At 52.1% G+C, this 13030-nt stretch overlaps 3 protein-coding genes across 3 annotated transcripts; all 3 read left to right on the top strand.

Annotated features, from left to right (window-relative positions):
- Positions 1-2019: 2019 nt before the first annotated feature.
- On the top strand, positions 2020-2754 carry LPMP_220120 (hypothetical protein; the record flags this gene model as incomplete). Its single annotated transcript, XM_010700712.1, has 1 exon — positions 2020-2754. One exon carries the CDS (start codon positions 2020-2022, stop codon positions 2752-2754), a length of 735 nt encoding a protein of 244 aa, XP_010699014.1.
- Positions 2755-4771: 2017 nt separating this feature from the next.
- Positions 4772-6742, top strand: LPMP_220110 (glutamine amidotransferase, putative; the record flags this gene model as incomplete). Its single annotated transcript, XM_010700711.1, has 1 exon — positions 4772-6742. One exon carries the CDS (start codon positions 4772-4774, stop codon positions 6740-6742), a length of 1971 nt encoding a protein of 656 aa, XP_010699013.1.
- A 3197-nt stretch (positions 6743-9939) lies between these two features.
- LPMP_220100 (hypothetical protein) lies at positions 9940-10674 on the top strand (the record flags this gene model as incomplete). The annotated part of the gene is made up of 1 exon (XM_010700710.1): positions 9940-10674. The coding sequence occupies one exon, from the start codon at positions 9940-9942 to the stop codon at positions 10672-10674; it is 735 nt and encodes a 244-aa protein (XP_010699012.1).
- Positions 10675-13030: the final 2356 nt, after the last annotated feature.

Below are 13030 nucleotides of genomic sequence, written 5' to 3'. Positions count from 1 at the left end.
ATCTGAATGGTGAACTTGCGTCTCCACAGACGGAGGCACGTTTGCTGCCGTTTTCTCGTGACTGCACCACCGGCGTTGTCTCGCTCTCTCCCTTCTAGTCTCTCTGTGCTTCTGTGCGTTACGTCAAGCCAAAGACACACCCAAACACCAAAGAAGAGGCAGAGGGCGAGAAGTTGTAGGGGAATGGGCAGCGACATCACAAGCAAGGAAGGTGGTGCCACACGAAGACTCTATTTTTTTTTTTTGAGTGCTGCTTCGAAGCAGAAAGCTGAACTTATTGTGCTTACCACCGAATCTCCCAGTCCATCACACCACTTTCGTATTTGTCTTCGCGTTCCTGTGAGTGAATGAGTGAGTGTCCGTCTGTCTCTCTCTGTGTGTGTGTGTGTCTCTTGGACACTTCTCCTGCATTAACCGGCTCTGTTTTTCTCTGATTTGTGCCACTCTAAAGCGTGCAACAAGACGATAAATTATTCAGTGAACTATTTTTCTGTTGTGGCGCTCCGTGTTGCTGTGTGTTGTCGATGTTGTGTGTGGCATCTTCTCTCGTCCTTATTTCCCCTTGCTTTTCCATCTCTTCTCTTTAGTTCTCTGTTATCTACTTTATGTTTTATTACCTTGTTGATATCCTTCCCTTACTCTTCTCCCTCACCAGTACCACCACCACTTCTCTCTTTCTCTCGCACGCGTGTGTGTGTGTGCGCGCGCATGCTTAGTTGCGTTTCATATCACCTTTCACACCAGCGTTTGAATCTCGCTGTGTTTGATTTTCTATGTTGCACGTGTGCCTTCGCTTCCCTTCTTCCCTACCCTTCCCTCCACTCCCCCCCGCCCCGCCCCCACACAACTCTTTTTCTCTCCTCGGACCTACGTGCCCCATGTCTACGCGTGTTCGTCTTTTTTTTGTGCTGTGCTACGTGATAAACTCATGTGAACGGTGTTGTCGTTTCTCTGGTGTTTCTTTGGGATTTCCTACTCTCATCCTTTTCACTATTCCGGTTCCCTCCACAGTGTCCCTCTCCACGTCGCTCTCATCCCGTTGGCAGCGCACTCCGCCATCTCTGACAGAGAGAGAGCGTGTGTTTGCGTGTATTCCGGCATTTGCCCACTTCTCCCCCCAATACGCAAAAGGCAGCGGATGCGCTTTCCTTCGGCTGTGACGGTGTCTGCGTGCGCCTTTTACTGCGGCCCCTGCATGTCCATTGAATCCTCGCTTCTCGCTTCCATCTCGTTTTCGCGTGCCGCAACTTCTCGGGTACGACTTTTGGTGCGTGCGCTTCGTATTGGGGTGCGCAGGCATGCCATTTTCTCTCTTTGCGTATGCCATCCTTGGCGGCTGCAGGCCACTCAGTGACCGCGCGCGTGTGTGTGCGTGCTGTGGCGTTTAATGTGTGCAAAGTTGGAAAGCAAATAACTGCCGGTGAGCTTTTTACTTGAAAAACGACGCGTGGCGCACCGCTACTTGAGGATAAGCGGAAGAATGCCAAAGAAACAAAAAAGACAAGAACAACAGAAAGACTCACTCGATCTGCGAACCGTCTGCATGACCACACTGGTAGTGTTATCGGCCGCTCTATCGCTGGAAAACAAGAGGGGAATGACGGCACACAGATACTCGCACAAACTCTATCGGCCAAGAGAATAGCGTGAACTCTCACTTCTGCAGGTTTGTCTGTGTTTCTTGTGAGAAGCGTTTATCGAAGCAAGAGTGAGAGCCAATTCTATGCAAACGCCGCTTAACTTTGTGTGCGTGTGTGTACTCTTCTTGGCACACGTGCACCAAGCGCAGGTTTCTCCCAACCCCTTTTATACACTTCGCACTCTCTTATACGCTCCCTCTTTTCCCTCGTTCTCTGCGGCAATGTGTTGCATTCCCTCACCTCGAGAACCATAAAAGCGCCCTAGTTACGCACCGTATCTAACGGGCATTGCTCATCCATCCGCAGAAGCACACACGACGGACATCACGAGGTGGACATCGTAAAGTTTGAGTTGAAAGAACACCAAGACTCGCAGACAATGGAAAAGTCTCAGGTGACGGAGCTCATTCAGCGTTGGCGCGTGCTGAAGGGGAGCTTAACAGAGAAAGGAAGTGAGCTAGAGACCGTACGCAAGTCCCTCCAGGTGCTCGAAGGCGAGCACGCCAGGATGGTGCAGCAGTGGGACCTCGAGAAGGAAACGATCCGAAACACGAGCAGCGCCATCGAAGCGCAGGTGGCGAGCAAAAAGGACGAGCTGCAGCGCATCAGGCTGGAGACCCAGGAACTGCGCCGCAAAGTTGAGGAGCGCCGCCGGCGCAACGAGGAGCACCAGCTCGTGCTGAGCAAGCGGAAGCACATGGTGGACGCTCGCGTAGAGGAGGCTGAAGCGAAGGATGCGGCAGTGCGGGAGCGCCTGACTACGTTTCACCGCTCTCGTGACGAGGCCCGCGAGCAGCTGGTGGCCGCCGTCAAGAAGCATCAGGCCGCAATTCCGCAAGAGCAGGCGGCGCACGCGGACAAGGTGTTGCAGCTCAAGAGCCGTATCGCAGAAACTCTGGCCACTATTGAAGCGGAGGCTAAGTCATGGGCTCTTGAGCAGGCGATGAAGGAGTGGAACGAGAAGTCGAGCGCACGCAAGCATATTTTAGACGAGGTGACAGCAGCAGAGGAGGGCAAAGACGCCTGGGCAGAACTGCTTCACGAGGCAAGCAGCATTCATATTCAAGATAACTTGAAGACACTCGCTGAGCTGCGCGCCATGGTCTCTGCATAAACCGGATAAACCCGCAGAACAAAGCTCATCCTTCTCTCCGCCGTGCCTCTCCATTCCCTTCCCTCTCTCGATCTTTTTTTGGTTCTTGTTTCTCTGCTCTCTCTCTCTCTCTCTCTCTTGATGGTGCTGATTCTTCTTGTAGCCAACGCAGCCTTTTGCGGTCCCTCTTCGTCAGTGGATGAAGTTTCAGTTAGCCCCCCCCCCCCCCCCCCGCCTCCCTCTCCCCTTAATTGCCACTGTCTGCCCCTTGACATAGACTTACAGAGGCTTCGTCTTCCATTGTTGCCTTTTTGCGTGTCTTTGGAATGTACTGCTCGTTCCCCTTGTCCTTTCCACGTAGAACGGGTGTCACTGCCACACTGCTGGCCTTTTTCCCACCTCCCCCCTTGCTTAGATGCACACGCAACGCGGCTCTCCGATACGATTATGACCACACCAGCACCCTTTACGACGGTAGCCACCTTCTTAGATTCTCTTTTTGTTTCGTTTCTTCTATCGGAGCTACACAAGGAGGGCGAGCAATGCAACAGAAAATGATAAAACGTCTCCAGACTTGTGGAGTGTGGTGTGGCGACACGTCTGTCTTTTTTCCATCGTCTCAGCACGACGAAGTCGTGCGGGCGAGGGATGTGTCTTAAGAACACCGCTGATGATCATTCAAATTCATGAGGGTTTGTGAGGGGGGAGGGGAAGGGAGGGGAGGGGAGCTGCGCTGTGACGCTGTCAGACGCTCACTCGCTGACTACCCCCGAAAGAAGGACGGGTCGTGGTTATCGCGTGTTCTCGATGGATGTTTCAGAAGGCTTCTCTTGCTCCGTGGCAGCTCACTCGTTTAGTCTTACCTCTACCCCCCTCCCGCCACCACTTTTCCTTTCCCTATCTGTCCTGCGCTGAGCTCTGCGGGTTCGAACTGGCCGATAGACAAGGGCAGCACCAGTGCAGCGCTCTACATTCATCCCTCTCGCCCCACTTTCTCTTAGTGCCCCACACTCCCCCCGCTCTGTCCTTACCGCGGGTTGCCCTCAGAGAACCCAAAGAGAGTCTTCGTTGGGGAGGCCTGCACTCTTGTTTATCCCCATGGTGACCTTCATTTGTATTCGCAGTCTCCCTGCCACGTACAGCGCAGAAAAACTGCTTCGATTGTGCGCCTGCTTCGGCGAAGTCGCCGCTTTCTCCCCGGTTGACGAGAAGAATGGGGCTGACGGGGGCGCATCCGCTACAGCAAACGTTGCCTTTGAAGAGAAGAACGATGCATTAGAGGCCGCAGCGAACATGGAGGGAATGGCGTTTGAGGGCGCCTTTCTGCGTGTGTTTGTGCGACACGAGTGACGTGAAGTGTGGAGAGATCGTCATTCTGGCAGAGCAGCCGATGGTCATAGGCGAAGGCAGTGTTTGCCACCCCTTTGCACGACTGGCGAAGCAACTCGCCGCTCCGGTTGCATGGTACGAGTAACGTACAGGGGCGCTCTCGAAAAAAAAACTTACGTATGCTGCTAACGGCAAGTTGAGCGAGAAGAATACACTGATGTACGTGATGCACATGGTTCTCTACGGCGTTTCCCCACATGCTGAAGTCGGTGAAGCTGAGTGCTTCATTTCCCCTTCCCCCTTCTCTGCCCCTCTTAGAATTGACTCCCCGCTCTGTTTGGGGGGGGGGGAGGTGAGATTTGGCAGCGGTGAATATCATGGCGCGAGGAACGAGTGTACGCACACTGTCACTTTGAAGGCATGCTGTTTTCCTACCCTGATGCGCCTGAACGAGCTCAAGTCTTTTCTTCTTTGTTTCTCCTCGCCTTCTTTTCATATGTGTATCGGACATGCACACGCGCGTGCGTGTGCAGAAACTGATAAAGCATCAGCTGGCACACCTCTGCACACATCTTAAGAAGTTCAACTGCGCCTAAACACCACGTGCAGTTCACGTGAGAGAAGCCAGAAAACCGTCAAAAAAAAGTTGGACGCGATCAAAGAAGTCACTGAGTGAACTCCCCCCCTCATCACGGCACATGAGAAAACAATGTCCCTCCAAGGTGCTCCGCAGGGCGAGTATATTGTCATCCTCGATGCGGGCTCACAGTACGGCAAGGTCATTGACCGCAAGGTACGTGAACTTCGTGTAGAGACTAAGATCCTGCCTCTCGACACTCCAGCCGAGAAGCTGTGCAACGATACAAAGCTGATGGGTGTCATCATTAGCGGTGGCCCCACTTCTGTGAAGGATGAGACGGCCCTGGCGTATGACAAAGCGATCTTTGCCATGAGGAAGCCGGTCCTCGGCATCTGTTATGGTATGCAGATGCTGACGGGGTTGTATGGCGGTGAGGTTTGTCGAGGCAGGGTCCGCGAGGATGGTCAAGACAGCATTCAGATAGACACGTCGTCACCCATCTTTGCCGGCCTGGATTCAACTGAGACGGTACTCCTCACCCACGGCGACTCCATCACGGATACGGGGACCGAGCTGAAGGTGATTGCGCGTAGCTCCGCTGGCATCATCGCCGCTGTTCAGCACCAGTCCCTGCCACTGTTTGGCGTTCAGTTCCATCCTGAGGTCGGGCTCACGGTGTCGGGCGAGACAATCTTCAAGAATTTTTTGAAGCTATGCGGGTGCAAATTCTCCTTTACGATGGAGGACCGAGAGGCGGTGGCGCTGCGTCTTATTCGTGAGCGCACCAGCAATGGCCAGAAGGTGCTCTGCCTGGCCTCCGGCGGCGTCGACAGCACCGTGTGTGCCATGCTGCTCCTGAAGGCCCTGGGTCCCGAGCGAGTTGTGTGCATCCACATCGACCATGGCTTCATGCGACTGCACGAGAGCGCGCAGGTGGTGGAGGCGCTGAACGCCGCAGGGGTGCGCGTGCACCTTGTCAAGGCGCAGGACAACTTTGCAACGGCCTCGACGGCGATGACCGCAAAAAGGGGTCGTGCGGCGTACACAACCAACAAACTATGTGAAACCACAGACCCGGAGGAAAAGCGAAACATTATTGGCAACACATTTATGTCCGTGTGCGACCGAGTTGTCAAGGAGCTGCAGCTGGATGTGGAGAATTTACTGCTTGCACAGGGTACCCTTCGTCCAGATCTCATCGAGTCTGGCTCTAAGTACGCCAGCGCCAACGCAGATGCTATCAAGACGCACCACAACGACACCGCAGTTGTGCGAGTGCTGCGCGACGCCGGCCGCATCATCGAGCCTCTCTGTGACTATCACAAGGATGAGGTGCGCGATCTCGGGGTGCGTCTCGGGATTCCACGCCACCTCATAGAGCGTCAGCCCTTTCCGGGGCCTGGTCTCGCTATCCGCACTCTGTGCACTGATGGGACACCGTTTCGCGACGCAAACTTTGCAGACACGGAGGCGACGGTGAAGCGTCTGTGCATGGGCGACGACGCATCCTTCGCTGAGGTCGCCGCCTTCGTGCAGTCGGTCGCACTGTCTGCCTGCATCCTGCCGGTGCGCACCGTTGGGGTGCAGGGTGACGGACGCACCTACGCCTATGCCTCCGCCCTCTCTATGCAGACGTTCCCGACGACCGAGCAGTGGGTCGCACTGATGCAGCTAGCAAAAGCGATACCCAAGACGGCGCACGCTGTCAACCGCGTGGTGTTCATGTTTGGTCCTCCGCAGTCCGAATCGCCAAGCAGCGTCACACGGACGTACTTGACGACAGACGTACTCGACAAAATTCGCGTAGCCGATGACAAGGTGAACGGCATTCTCATGAAGCACCAACTCGTGCGCTCGCTGAGCCAGGTGCCCATCGTCCTAATCCCCGTCGGCTTCGACAAGACCGGCTGCTACAGCGTGATAGTGCGCACGTTCTTGACGAACGACTTCATGACAGGGATCCCTGCCACACCGGGTTCCGCCTTCATGCCGCTGACCGTGCTGAAGGAAATCGTCAGTGAGTTAGAAAAGCTCGAGTTTGTCTCTCGGGTGATGTATGACCTTACCGCCAAGCCTCCCGGCACTACTGAGTGGGAGTAGTGAATAACAAAAAGGTGACGGGGAGCGACATGGTGGAGAGAAGAAGGGAGACTATGTGTTAGCGGTTTTCTATGCCAAATGCTGGTCTTCTGAACCCACTCTTGCTCCTCCTCCGTTGCCGTCGACGCGTTATGCGCAACCGTACCGAATCATCTGTAGGAAGGTAAATAAATGAGGGACACTGAAGAAGGGTGTAATGACGCCATCGATTGGTTTTTTTTTGAGTCTCTCATCTACTTCCCCTCGCTTATTGATTTCTCCTTGGTGTGTGTGTGTGTGTGTGTGTGGAGTGCCTCTCTCTGCAACGATTGTAGGCAAGATGCCCGCATCACGCCTCCTGACAAGATTAAGAGGAGGCAGTCGGCACATAAGTGTTTCGCTGGAATGGTCCTACGATGGACGCCGCAGCCGCTAAATATGGGAAGACAAAGCCCCAAAGAGACGAAAGGGAGGTGTCGAGACGTAACCGACGGCGCACGAGGAGAACTTCCGGCTGCTTTGTGGTTCATCAACACAGCTGCGCCTACGCACGTGCTGCGTGCTTCTTTCTCTCTCTCTCCTGGATATGCATGTGCCAATGGTTTATTTCTTGAGGGTTCAAAGTGGGATAGCCATCCCGCCCCTCACTCCACCCTCGCAGTGCGATGGCCGGTAGACTGGGGTCTTAGCAACGAAATGGGGGCTATTCTCTTTCCCGCCACTGTTCTCGTTGCCCTTCTCCTGTGTTCTATACTTCCGTTCTGCCTACTACTACCGCCACTTCCACTACTACCACTACTACCCCCCCTCCCTACATCCACACACGTGCACATGCATGTGTGCGCACCACCACGACCACCGCTACTCTTCCCCCTTCCACTCAACCCATCCACTTCATGACAGCTCTTCGGGGTTTTCCCTCCTTTCTCCCCCTTTCTTCGATTCTTCTCTTATTTCGGTTAGTTTACCGACTCCCTCTCACATTAATACGTCACCAACGTACATCCTCTCTGCGTAGCACAGCCCATCTGCACGGCTGTATATTTTTTCTCCCCCTCCCCTTCGCTTTTCTGGTCTCGCTTGTTTTTCGCTTTGGCTCCTGTTGTTACCTGTTTTTTGCTCTCTCACTCTCCATTTTTATTTTTTCTGTTCCCATTTTTTTTATGTCGCATTTTTTCTTGGTGTGTCTGTGCGAGTGTACTGTGTAGCCTCCCTCCTCTCCTCCCCTCCCCCACCCATCTACTCTGTCCTCGCTCTCTCGCTCCCTCTTTTACTATTTCGCCCACAGCAACGCCCCTTCTCCCCGCCTTCTCCACACAAACCTCCGCTGTGCTTTCTCGTTACGCATTTTCGCTTGCTTCTCTGCGCGACTGCGTAAGCGTCTTTGTGTGTAAGAGTACACATCACTTTTTCCTTTGCTCTCCCCCTGTCTCTCTCGCTCTCATTTCCACACTTTTTGATTCACTTCATTATCGCACGGTTACTGTGTTGGTGTGCTCTTAGTTGTTTGGTTCCTCGTCTTTGCGCTTTTCTTTGTTTTTCTTTTTTGTCTTCCGTGCTGCGCTGTGCGTTCTGCGTGTCGGATTCTCCTACCCTCCCCAACTTTTCCCTGCTCTGTTGACTCACCTGTACATCTGAAGCTCATCATTTTGCTTTTTTTGTTGTTGTTTGCTTTTATTCGTCCCTTTTCCCCTTCTCCTCTTCCCTCATCGCTTCTCGTTTCGCTTTGGTCGTTCGGTTGTTTGATGGTTTGTTGTTGCAGGTTTCTCCGTTCGTGTTGTTTCAACGTCTTGCGCGCGTCGGTCCCGCCTTTTTCTGTCGACAGCCTGTCGCACGGTAGGGGAAAAAACTTCCCCTCTCCCCAAAAGGTAAACCAATCGAAATAACTCCCCTGCACAAAATAAATAAAAAAACAAGAGAAAAAAACAACAACAACATAGGATATCCTCATCTGCTGGAGTTCTTCTTTCACACCTTACATACCTCCTGTTCGTCTGTTTTGTGTTTGTGGCGGGCGCCACCTGTGTGTGTGTTGTGCGTTGGTGCGTCACAGATTATCGGTATCTTGTCTCTTTGTTCTTCGCCCCTGTTGATCTCGCCGTTGTGGCCTCTCACGTTTGCGCCTGACTTTTTTCCCTTTTTATAGTCCCCCCCCCATCCACCTGCTTTCTCTTTCGCTTCCTCTTTCTTCGGCCTATTCTGGGCTGTCGTTACGCCTGTTGCGTTGTCTATTTCGTATAGAAGTGCCTTTTTTTCTGCCGGTATTACTCGGAGTTACAACCTCCCAGTACCTTCTTCGCTTCCTTATTCACCATCCACTTACACACACACACGCACACACAGACGCACTTGTTCTCTTTCGCCTACGTGTCCTCTCTCTCTTTCTCGCTTCTTTTTATCTCCTCCCTCCACCCCTGTCAAGCCCTGCTTTCATTTATTTACAAGTCGAAAAAAAACACAGGCTCGGTGGTGTGTCATTTTGTGCGCGCACATCGTTTTCAAAGCTGCTCTTGCTATCCAAGACCCCCTCGTGTTTTTTAAATCTCGCCCTTCTTCAACCTTCTTGGTCCTCTCTCCTCATTCCATCTTCTCTCTCCTCAGCACCTTTTTCCATTACGTGTTCCAGGAGAGTAGATCAAAGGAAAAACAGGAGGTACATCAAGCAGCACACGCTTCGTCCGTAACTCTACATTTCTGCCTGTCAGTTGTAAGTTGTGACATACGCCAAACAATCAGCCGCTATCACACCCACTCACTCTCTCACCCTCGCTTCTTTCGCTTCTTTCTTTCTTCACTTTCTTTGTTGTTAGTGTTATTACCACGTCCACGCGCACCACCGAGTCAAACTATTTTTCCAGTTTTTCTCTTCCTTCCGACGTTCTGTGAGAAAGTACGCTAGTGTCGAGCGCCACCACCTCTCTGCTCCCTGTGCCATCGCATTTCTGCTTGTTTTTGTTTTCTTTTCGTTCAAGCGGTTGAAACGCGCTCCCTCTCCCCCTCCCCTCTTTTGAAGCTCTCTGTTCTTCTTACGCCTCTCTCTTTTTTGATCACCCTCAGAGCATATCCATTTCTTCGTATCCTACGCTTGCTTTTACCGCCTCTTCCTCCCACCCCACACCCTGTCTAGTGTGTCTCTCTGTCTCTGTGTGTGCGTCTGTGTGGATACTTCCGCTCACCCCATTTTCTTCTGTTTCCTGACTTGCACATTTGCACCACCCATGTGCGCCTCTCTGTTGGTTGCCCAAACCAGCGGCATGCCGCTGGTGAACACCGGCGGAAAGAAGCAGGAAGTCACGACTCACATCACCAGTAGCCGTTTCACCGTGTCGTATGCCAGCCGCGCTGCCTCCTTGTCTTCGACAGTGCTGGTGGAACCATCGTACGCCCGGTCTGACATGGCACTGCAGAAGGCAGTGGTCGAGGTGCAAAAGAAAGCGGAGTTGACAGCCTTTATTGCCAAGCATGAGAAGGCCTGCACTATCTCCGAGGCAGACCGCCGCCTTAGCATCATCATGCTCTTGAACAGCGCAGCGCAGCGCGACATTGACGAGGGCATCCAGGCAGGTTACCCGAAGCAGGTAGTGAATTTCATGCACCAGACCTGGGTCGCCTTCATTCAGCAGGCGAAGGACTTCTACAAAGCAGACGCAGACGAGCCTTTCACGATGGAGCTCAGCCACAACGCCTTGGAGACCACTTCGTCCATTGGCATTTGGTTCATTGGCCCGCAAATCTCGCTGCCGCTCCGCCGCTACTCGGTGCAGGTAGTCGGCGCTGATGGCACGCTGCAGGACATTATCGCTGTGGGTCTGCTGAGTTTCACGTACTCTACATACGTGATGCACCTCCGCTCAATGTCGCAGCAGCGCGTTCTCGAGGGGCTAACCCGCATGCAGGAGCAGCTCGGCACTGATTCACTCTTTCTCCCGCAACTCCTTGTAGCCCCTTCGTAGACAAGAAGAGCAGCGAAGTCCACTCTTTGTCTCTGCTGTTCTCTTCTTTGCGTCACACAAGAAGCGAGAGAAAACAAAACAGACCACAAGGTAAAAGCCTATCTCCGTCTCTCTCTCTCTCTTGTGTGACGCCACGGTCGACATGTCTCCACTTCACTCGCACCCGCGAGAAATACATCAAGCTGTAGGGGCTCTGTGGACAGAAAAAAAGCACAGCTCATCGCATATGTACTTGTTTTCGTGGGCGTAAGTGTGTGTAGGTGTGTGAGGGGAAAGGGGGTCGGCAGTCCGTTTCGTCAGACCACTTTTATGTGAAGCGATGATATCCACGATCCAGCCCCACTGATACGAATCAACCGTATTCCTGTTCGAAAACGAAGAAAAAGATTTCTGAGCAGATTAGTGTGCAGCCGCCTCCCTTTCTCGCCCATTTAACAGCATGCAGTGTGTGTGTACTCATAGCAGCAGATGTGTGTATATCCAAACCCGACACATCTTCCTTTTTTCTGTCTCGGTGACCTTGTAGCATCCTCGCATCCGCCGCGCACTTCGCTTTGCAGCGTGCTGCTCTGTTCTCTTATGTGGCTTTCCCGCCTCAGTTGCCACCGGGGTGTGTGAACGGTGCATGTGCTCATCGACTTCTCGTCTGAGCTCCTCCCTCTCGCTTCACTTTTCCTCCCCCCCGTTAAGTATTCGCTGACAGAACCAAATACCGCCAACAACATTTTTGCACGAGTTTCGTTGTACTTTTATTATGTTGTTGTTTTTGTTTGCCTGTGAACACTTTTTTTCTCTGCGAGTGCGTCTTTGCTCTGGGCTTCACGCACACGCCTGCGTACCAAGCACACCAGCATCCTCTACAGACAGAGAGACGTTTTTTTTTCCTCCTATCTTCTTCGCTTTTTCCCCTGGGCCTGCCTTCTCAGCATACACTGGAGTATGCAAAAAATGTGTGTCTTTGCTTGCGTCTGTGTCCTTGTTTGCCCTATTCATCTCTCTTTTTGTTTCTACACGGACTACGTGTCTTGTGTGCTTTGGCACTCAGTGAGGGCCTGATACAACCAAACGCCTTTTATCTTTTTCTGCGTGCGCGTGTGGATATGTGTGCGCCCCTGTCTCGACTTCATTCTTCGCTACTTTTTGCATGCCCTCTCGCTCGTGACATCGTTCTCTTTACCTCTCTTTTCATCTCTGTCCCCCCATGTGTGTGTGTAAATGTATAGAGTATGTGCGTGCATGACTGCTGTTTTGGGGAGAGCGGTACCGTTTTCCCTTCTCCCCTCCCCCTTTGATTCATGAGTTGTGCTCTTCCTACTGCCACTTTGTTTTTGCTTGTTTGGTATTTCCCTTAATGATTTTTGCTCTGTTTTTCTCAATTTCACTGTTACTCTCCTTCACGCTCCCTTTGCTCTTCTCCTCTCTCTATCCCCGGGCGCGAGCACGTTGCTCTACCAGAGCAGCGTGAACACGCGCATGCAAGTGACGGTGGCGTGAGAGGCGGAAAAAAAAAGAAATAAAAGAGACCAAATTGCATTGTTCGTGCCTTCTCGTTCCTTCTTTCACGTATTGTGTGTGCTTGTTTCACTTCTATTCGTTTGCTCTTTGTTTGCCTCCCTCCTGTGGGTTGTTGTTTGCTCTGCCGTGACGTGAAAGACACTGCGGCCTCATCATGTGCGCCAACGTCTACGGTGGATGGATTTCTTTGTGTTTGGGTGGCTGCGTTGCTTCAGTGTCTTGGTGTGGGGATGACACATACAAAGAGAAGCAGAAGTGTATATATACATACATATATATATATATATATATATATATATATATGTATCTATATCTATCTATCTATCTATCTATCTATCTATATATATATATATATATATATATATATATATATCTACACAGATATACAGAGACGTGCCGAAATCGTTTGCCAATGAGCGCAATGATTTGCATGTGAATCTGTACGAGGTTGTTTCATGTGTGTCTGAACATGTGTGTGTGTGTGTCTGCTAGTTTCGCCTTTTTCTCCCTTTCCCCTTTTATCTGTTACTCCCTTGTAGGCCAGGCGAGAGTGTACGGACACGCCAATCTATGGACAGGGCAGACAGTGTAAAAACAACACAAGGAAAACGAAGACGCCAAAGCGCTTTATGGAGTTTCTCTTTCCTTTTCCTCCACCCTCGGGCGAGATCAGCATCGCAGACAGACAGAAGAAAGCTGATAGAACACTAAAATACGCACACACACACACACAGGGCAACCAATGCACCCCTGGTTTTCCAGCAAGCGTACGCCATTGTTGGGTGCATGTTGCGCTAAACAAGAAGAGGGATCAAGGAATAGAGAGTAATTGCACGCCATG

This window comes from Leishmania panamensis (assembly GCF_000755165.1).
Source record: "Leishmania panamensis strain MHOM/PA/94/PSC-1 chromosome 22 sequence".
Classification (NCBI taxonomy): Eukaryota; Euglenozoa; class Kinetoplastea; order Trypanosomatida; family Trypanosomatidae; genus Leishmania; species Leishmania panamensis.
Note: the sequence above shows the minus strand (reverse complement) of the source record. Positions and strands in the feature narration are given on the sequence as shown.